We start from the raw sequence: 9,232 nt of genomic DNA on the forward strand, positions 1-9,232 counted from the left end.
TTTAAAGGTTAAAAACTCATTCAATTTTATATCTTACAGGGCTTGTACTGAGTTCAGTATTGCATAACTGTATTAATTCAACTGTGAAGTTAGAAACTTGCACCCACTTGTGAAAGAGATGTACTCTTGCTCCGGAGTGTGTTACTGAATATGTTAAAGCTGTAGTGAAATGCCTCTTCTAATCATGTAGTTATTAAATTTTTTTTAATGATTAAAAAATAATAATTCTTCAAAGCATAAAAATTTGCTCCTTAACAATTAGTAGATGTGAAAAACATTACCATTGAAGTCTACCTGATGACTTTATATACATGCTCAGATGCCAAGGAGCTCAGAAAGTAACCCACTGTGGCTAGTAATAAACAGATATATAGAGATTAGAAACGCATGCGCAAATATCTTAATGTCAGTTGCATTAAAAATGAACTTTTCTGTATGGAACTGTGTATTTTAATAATGAAATAGAGATCTTTTTTGAAGTTTAAAACCTCATTTAATTTTATGTCTTATAGGGTTTATATTGAGTACAATATTGTATAACTGTAATAATTCAACTTAAACCTAAAAATTTACAGCCAATTTTGAAAGAGATGCATCTTAGCTCAGAAAATTGTTATTGAATATGTCAATGCTGTTGTAATGAAATGCTTCTTCTAAGTACGCGGTTGTTAAATAAATTATTTAAAAATTTTTTCTGTTCTTGACCTATATTGGTAACATAATACAGTAGAGTCAGCGGGCCTAGACTTGAATCTCAACAGAATACTGAGAAAGCATGTATTAGTCCACAAAATCTAAGCCTTGCAAACATTTTCTTCATTTTCATTGTTTATTGAACTTATATTTAGTGAATATTCACAAAAGCCAAACACTGTGCTGCCATTCCAAAGGCCCAAATGAGAAAGAGATGTATGATCTATTTAAGTGAGCTGAAATGCAAACTTAGCATATAGCTGTTATTGTTTTTTAAATTATGGCACAAATCCCATTTAGAGGCATTTTTTACTTCATATTATTACTTTAATATGAACCTCATGCCAAAGAAGAAAATATCATTAGAAAAAATACAAATGGATTATAGCTAATTATCACTCCAGAGTACACAAACTTTTTCTTATACTAACCTATAGTTAAATGACATATTGTTTAAGTCCATAAACTTGGATCAAGACTTGTCATTTTTTTTACCAATATAATACAAAGAATGGGCTTAAAACGTTGAATTTTTCATGCCAAAGAAAGCAGTGTTGTAAATGTCTATTAATAGTAAGCTTTCTGAAAATTATTCTATTAAGAATCTGGCAAACTCACAAACATGACAGATGGGCTGAGAATATAGAGGTATGCCAGAAAACTTTGTGTAAAAGGTTGTTAATTAAAAAATTATACTTTCTCTGGTTTTAGATTGATATCTAGATAGAAATATTTATGTTAACGGTCATTAATCTTATAAACTGCCTGAAAAATACTTTTATAGATCTTGTGGACTTTCTGTTTTTTAGGTTTGATTCTCGTAAAGGATTCTGGTGTCAGTTACTGGAAGAAGGAAAAACAAAATGCCTTGGCAAAAGTAAGGGAAGGAAATACCCACCCATGGATCCCAGTGTAAGTGCAGAGCCAGAAATACACATAAGTATAAAAACGTAGATAAAAAGATAGCGTTTTCTTAGAAAAGTGATTAGAAATGGAATTCGGTCTTTATACAAACTAAAAGTTAGTGGGTCCCCCTCGCCTCACTTGCGATGTCCTCTTTCTGTGTGTGACCCATTGAAGTTATTCAGGGGAACAAGTACTTGTAGCGTCAGCTCTGAAGAAAGTGACACCGTCCCCCAACAAGTATTACCTGTCCCTCTGGAGGGAGGAAGGATAGGGACAGGAATGAGGGAGGGAAATGGGAGTTAAAATGCCTAAAATTCATTATATAAATGCATGAAACTGTCGAACAATAAAAAGGAAAAAAATTCAAAAATAAAACTATTTCAAAGAAACCCAATAATATTGAAAGATGTATTAGAATATTTTAAAGTGCTAAAAAAATTAAAAGTGGCATTTGTATTTCAGTACATCTAGGTTGGTTGTTTTTATTTTTTCCATTTTCATATTATTATCTGTCTTACAAGAATGAAGGATAATGGAATTTGTGTTACAAATCTGAACAAAAAGAGAGCATCTCACTACAGAACAATGATGCCTACACAGAAATTTTAGCCCTAGCAGTGTTGACTGAAACAGAGATAGGAAATACATCAACCAGAAATTGAAAAGAAGACAAAAATATCTCTTTTTTTGTTTTCAAATGCCAAATCATTCTGTGGAGTTTGGATTATAGTGTTAATTATAGTATACTATACTAAGCTTTGAACTGTTAATATGCTAATAAGTTATGAGAAGTAACATATTTCTCAAATGTCTAACAAATCAGCACATAATTAGGCTTTGAGAAATGGACACGCAAACTCCATTTATTCTCTTTAGAATGGTGACATGGTGAATACTTCATGCTGATGTTTTCAGTTAGTGTGCTCTGTATTTTTGCTTTAATGCTTCTTTTGCATACAGTAAGATTGATTCATATTTTTAGTCATAATCAGTCAATTTAGCATACAATTTGTATATAAGAATCTAAATCAATTATGATCTATAATTTTTAGAACTCAAAAAAATGAAATATTTGAAGTTTTTCTTATAAATTCCTATCCTACAAGACTTTAAGGACCATTTTTTATGCCAGTCTGATGGACAGGACCTCAATAACGTCAAAGTTAAAGTCTGTACAGATGGCAGCAGGGCAGAGTGAGATTCTGTCATTTTGGGAAATCACATGGTAAGAATTCCAATTTTAATTGATTGACCATCAGAATATACCTTCAGATCACTGTGAAAAGAATCACAATACATTAAAAGAAGTTGAAGTTTATCTGGTGTTAAAATAAATATAAAATAATTTATTTTATATCATAGCTATCTTCCTATATATTTGTTAAAGCATTTTAACTTAAAAGGCACCATGGCAGAGCTTAGCATCTTATTTTACTCTGGTCTAATATATACATAATTGAAATGTTATGTAAAATTTGACGGTAAAGGCAAATAAAAACACAGCTTTGCAGATCTCAACAAGGTTACGGTGTGGCGCCTCCACGGGAGAGTGGAAATCCAAGCGTGCAGCCTGATTAGAGTAACAAGCGCTGCCACTCTGCTCACCCTCCTACTGCAGGCGCCAGTAGATGGTCCGCATGTGTAATGCAAATCTTAATCCATGCCCAGTGCACTTGGTACTTACTTAAGTATAGTCAAGACATCTATTTTAATAAACAAAATAAAATGTGCTTTTATCTCTCCCCTCACACTCAGAGCAGAGCGTTTCTGTCTGGTTACTACCGAGACCACAATGTGGAGCTCTCTAAGCTGCTGCACAGGCTGGGCCAGCCTCTGCCCTCATGGCTGAGACAGGAGCTGCAGAAAGTGAGATAGCACCTAGAAAAAGACTTCTCAAGAATTCTTCTTCCATGTAATGACACACAGCTTTTCCAAAGCTCACAGAAGCGACCAAAAGGCTGTCAAAAAATATACCTCTACAAACGAAAAGAACATGGTTCCTTCCATGTGCTGGCATGTGGAGGACTGGGGATGGGGGGATGGGGAAACATAAATGGTATCTCTTAAAAGCTTTGAGGCCTATGGCTTTCCTCTTAACCCATACTGAGCCTGGGGGTTTCCTGTAGACTACTGTGCACTCATGTGGAAGCCAATAGCAACCAACATAAATAAAAAACACTGATGAAGAACTATTCCATTTCATAGTAATATTTACACTTTTGTGTATAAACTGAAATTGTGTTCTGTAGATTTTTGGACCACTGTTTGCCTGTACAATGTTTTCTTATTCTTTGATTCTGTGAAGTAGCTTATATAACAAGAACTAAAATAAATATCACAATGTAACATAAAATCCGAAAAGCATAACACTCATGAACAATGCTGCCAAAATCTAAATCCACGGAATATTTAGAGGGAATTTTAGACCACAATGTGTGCTAGGTCAGAGAATGGGACGTTAGATATGAGCTTCATCTTCATTAAAAAGAAGTAAAGAACAGTGCTATAGCAAAGAAAATAGTTCTCATCTATATAGTCTAGTGTGCTTATGCAAATCCATGCTGTAAACGGTAAATAGAAACACATTTCTTACAGCAAAACAACACATAGTAATGGAAAGGTGCAGACTAAATCCTCTAAGAGGGAGACGGGCTAGGTGCAAAGAGACATGGCTGAGCACTGTGCTGCCTGCTGCAAGCTGACAGTCTAGTCTGCTCACCCTCGCCCGTTGTGCGGGGATGTGCACAGTCCGTGAGTATCCACTCTAATTCACACTGACTAAATGTGCAGAGAATCTGCTGAACAGCTCTACCAAATGAAAACTAAGGACAGCCTTCCCATGTTGCTTTATTTAGGCTAGTCACATTTAAATTATTGAAAACCGCATCTTCCCAGGTAGCTCAAAAGAAAATGATTTAATGTACAAATATATTTAAAAATGAATTCACATATGAATTTTAATATACTATTTGAAATAATACATGTGGTACATGGTAGAGACAAGTAAGCAGGATAAAATTCCATTTTTGAGAATCTCTCACATACCCATATCTTCCACATCCATGCAAGACAGCAGAACATAGTGAAATTTATGGATTAGTTACTAAATCAAACGCAAGAAGTACATACAAAGATGAGCGTCACTTGTGAAATATGTTTACACTTATAATTTAAACTATATGTATAATAAGTTATTTTTAAGAAAGAGTACAATAGGTTATACTTATTTTCCTGTGTTAATATTTACTTAATTTTCAATTGTACTTTATACCTATATAGGTATAAGTAGCAAGTTTCTGGCTATGATTTTGTAATCTCTTATGAAATATTTTAAAGGATATGCTCAGAAAAAAAATAGGTGAGGAAAATCAATAGCCTAAAGACTTTGTCATTATAGTGCATAAAACTGTAGTCTCTCAGTTATTTGCTAATTAGAAAACCAAACTGAAATGCTTCCACTTACTATTAATTTCCCTATACACATTACAATTACTGATCTGAAAAGTTTTTAAAGATTTACATACTCAAAGAATGCAATAATTTTAAAGCAATTATCAGAAAGAATTGTAAAAAGAACCAAATTTTAAGAACCGTCCAAGAAGCAAAAATCAAAATTCAGTGAAATCAGCCCTCCTGCCGCCAGAAGGGTCAAACTAGTAAGAACAGAGCCCAGAGTTACATGCTGTCACGATTCCATTTGGCAAGTGCTTCTACTGATGAAGGAAATGAACGAAAGATAAACTAACACATGCTGTTTAAACAAGGCTGCACAACCGGGCTTCTAGATAAACTGGCTACTGGCATCACTTAGTCTCGGTAGACAGTGCCTTTAAAATGAATAGCTGCAGCATAGCACTTGTATAATGAAAGGAAAAGGGAGATGGTACTGAGACCTGCTTGCTCACAAGCGCATGTTTGGGTAGCAAACTTTTGAAAGGGTTTTGAGCATTCAGCATGTCTGAGAGACGGCACCCAATTCTAGAGAACACTGTGGTACGTTTCATGCTGTGGAGTCCAGCTGACTAGTCTGCGATTCTGAAAATACCAGAAATACGCATGAGAAAAGAATGAGAGAGCACGAGTTTTAAAACCAGCTTTGTATAGAATTCCCTTTTTCATTGCTTAAAATATGGAACTTCCTCAGGAAGAAATGAAATGGTTATTTCAGTGTTTACAGCTATAATATTCTTGTCATTCACATTGAATGAAAATTACTGGGAACATTTTTTTCTCTGAGTTTTTTTAAAAGAAAAAAACCCAATATAATTCTAATAGTGGCATGGTACCTCATATGTATAACAATAAAGTCTGATAATAAAATGAAGGAGTTGGGCTGGTGATTTTAGGCAATAAGCAGGTATTTGATTTTTTTTGCCTGGGGTGGGGGGGCACAGCAGTGGGAAATGGTCAAGGGTTATAAGCACCACTCCTATAATGTAAAATGGAGAAATGGCTGCAAAGCTTAATAGGAAGTAGGGAATTTTTATTATACAATCATTTAAGTTTATGTATTGCTTGTGGTTTTGTTATACTTCTAATGGATATAAAGCAGTAGTTTCCCAAACACACAAAAACCTAGAAAATAATCTCCACAAAAAATACAATGTGAAGAGAGGAGTTAGATATTTATCTTCATTCTCCACAAACTTTCTTTTCTCTGTTTGAATCTCTTTCAAGATATCAGATTTTCTCATGTCACAACCCATCCTGCCTGAGCTCACCAAGCGTATTCCCCAGCCAGCTCCCCCCAGATGCATTGCTCTGCCTGGAATGCAGCTAACTCCTAGTTTTCTTTGCAAATGACTCATTCTATGTTCCATCAACCCCAGGAACAATCAGGGAGCAGTTAATTAACCAAGTATCAATATTAGTCTTGTAAAATGACTTAATAGTATGCTTTTTGAAAGATCAGCCCTGCGGCTTCTAACTCATACATTTTAAGCAGTGAGTAATTAATGAAGAGGTACTGAACCAGTGATGTCAATGTATTTCCCTAGTTTCAAATCATACTCTATACCTGAATTCTCTTCTGCCAACACTGGCTCTACATGTAAAGTTAACATCTCTTTTTCATTTATCGACAACATTTATAATTTCTCCTTCTCTAAAGATTTTTCTAAGTTGATGACATGTAGCTCATTCCAATTTTAGTGACCTAACAATCTTTGTATTTTTAATTCCTGGGAGTTCAGGGACAGAAACTCACATATTATTCCTGCCTACATCGCACCTCCAAAACTTACATATATAGCTAACCCAAATAGCAATCAGTTTAAGAGAAATTATTAGTCCGTGTGGATAATTCCTAAGAAATGCTTTCCACAAAAATCAGCCCAATAAGGTTGGCTTCAAATATTCAATGTCTTTTCACTTTAGACAGCATCTGATTCAATTTTATAAAGTCAAATCTGAACTTGTCCTTTGAAAATAAAGACAAAGAAAGTACAGTCAATTTTATGTGAAAAAATTGACTAAACCAGATTAGGGGAAGGTATTTCTGGGAGAGTGAGGTTAGCACATGAATTTGTAGGCTCAGTAAAATAGACTGTTCTCCCAATGGTGGATGACCCACTCAGGGCCTGAACAGAACAGAAGGTGGAGGAGTGCCTCTTCTTGCCTTTCTGGCTGAGCTGGGACAGTGCACCTCATATTAATCCATCTGAGTGGGAGTTACATCATGCCCCTGCCCTGGTTCTCAGGTTTCACCCTCAGAATGAATTACAGAACTGTCTCTGGTGTTCAGGAAGTAGATCAAGGACTTCTCAGCAGATATAAACATGTAAGCAAATACATTATTATATAGTATATATTTATACTTATATGTGTCATATACTTATATGTGATAAGTATCCATTCTGTTTCTCTGGAGAATCCTAATAGACACAATATGACATTAATTCCATCTCCAAGGAAAATCTAGAATGCACCTTTGGAAGCCTCTAATCTGTGGCCAAGTGTCCCTAATGGAACTGGGGGCCACTTCTTCCAGTCTATAATTTGACTACTGGTTCTTTCCCTTCCAGATTTTTGTCCACAAGAATCCTCTGTATTTTCAGTGATCTTCATAAATGTTACAGAATCAAATACATTCACTTATGAATTAGCATACTAAATTTATTTTTAGCCTCTCCTTTCAATGATTGTGGAGAGGTTGGAAGGCTGCTGATCCAGAGCCTAAGGGGGTCCGTGGGTATCTGCCAGGCACCGGACCTGGAGACCTTTGCGCAGATGCGCCATTCTTCTGGCAGCCAACTTCCTCAAACTGCTAACCTGATATCTGCCACCCTGGCTAGAGATAGATGATGCGGTCACACCAATGGACAATACGCAGCTCAGCCTTCAGGGCCAATAGGGGAGGTTCGGGGGAGGGGGTTATAAAGAAAAGCCCTTTGTACGCAATAAACGAGCTTGCTTGCTTATTGAACAGTGAGTCTCCCAGAGTCTGTGTCGTTGACTTTGCACCTACTTTCCCCCACCCCCGATGGGTAATTCCAAGACACCCAAAGGGCTAGCCAACCCCTGAGCCGCACAGCAACACCTGCCTACCTCTGGGTCCAACCTAACATTCTATAACTATAGATAAAACCTTTTGGTATGCATTTAAAGAAAAACAACCTAGTTTCTCACCAAGTGTCTGAGACATAGAGCTAAGATTTCCCCTTTTTGCTGTAACTGTCTATTTAATATTTCCACCAATTTATTTGATAAGTGCCTTGATTTATGGTCTTTTTTTTCTGTTACTATAAAAACTTTATCAAACTGTTACTACATTGCAACATGGAATTTGGGGTAACCTGAATCTGTGTTCCCAGGCCACAGTCACTCATATTTGGCTTCAGAATAAACTATCTCTTACCCCCTTTGCGGTGACAGCTGTATGTTTTTCTACTGAGGATGGACAGATAGATGATAGACAGATGATAGATAGATAGATGATAGATGACAGAGGATAATAAACAGATAGATAGAAGTTATATGTATGTTTACTATTTTATGTTTATGTAAAAAGCTATCGAAGAGTGGGAAGATGGCTCAGTCAGTAAAGTACCTTCTGTGCAAGCATGAGAACCTGAGTTCAACCTCTAGCACCCACATAAAAGCCAGGGATGGCACTGTGCCTCTGTAACCCCAGCACTGCGGGAGACAGAGACAGGGTGCTCAGCCAGCCTATCTAAACTGATAAACTCCAGATTCAATAAGAAACCCTATCTCAAAAAATAAGGTCAAGAGCTATTGGAGAAGATATCCAATGTCTATCTCAGACCTTGCTACCCACGCACATAGACATGTACACGTTCACACATGCACATACACAGAAACATCTATGTATAACACACACGATCTATAAAAATATATAGGATTCATTATAATTATTGGCTCATAATCAGTTCTCTGCAAGCTGGGGAGCCAAGAAAAGAAGTGATGTAGTTTAAAGCCTTGAGAGAGAGTCATGTGGATCCCAGTCTGTGTGTGAAGTGAGAGCAACCAGAGCAGAAGAACTTCTAGGCTAAGACCTAGGCAAAGGTAAGTCAACCTACCTCCACAAGGACTGGGCTTTGTCTTCCAACACTGCTAATCTTCCCAGCATACACCCTCACAGCCACACCCAGAAATAGTACCTAACCAGCTATCT

General features: G+C 36.3%; 1 protein-coding gene across 8 annotated transcripts in view; it reads left to right on the forward strand.

Moving 5' to 3' along the window:
* Ndst3 (N-deacetylase and N-sulfotransferase 3) overlaps positions 1-6,959 on the forward strand; it is a 176,097-nt gene extending 169,138 nt beyond the window's left edge. For 2 of the 8 annotated variants that reach the window (XM_008846032.2, XM_008846031.1), the window contains exons 13-14: positions 1,503-1,605; positions 3,355-3,624. In XM_008846032.2, the coding sequence (XP_008844254.1) occupies positions 1,503-1,605; positions 3,355-3,474 (223 nt within the window). In that variant the 3' untranslated portion in view covers positions 3,475-3,624. Of the gene's footprint in view, positions 1-1,502; positions 1,606-2,651; positions 2,825-3,354 lie in introns of those variants that run through there. The other 6 variants (XM_029569828.1, XR_003851561.1, XM_029569831.1 and 3 more) reach the window with 6 other exon arrangements.
* The last annotated feature ends 2,273 nt before the right edge of the window (positions 6,960-9,232 follow it).

This window comes from Nannospalax galili, unplaced genomic scaffold (genome assembly GCF_000622305.1).
Source record: "Nannospalax galili isolate Female #2095 unplaced genomic scaffold, S.galili_v1.0 scaffold142, whole genome shotgun sequence".
Taxonomy (NCBI): Eukaryota; Metazoa; Chordata; class Mammalia; order Rodentia; family Spalacidae; genus Nannospalax; species Nannospalax galili.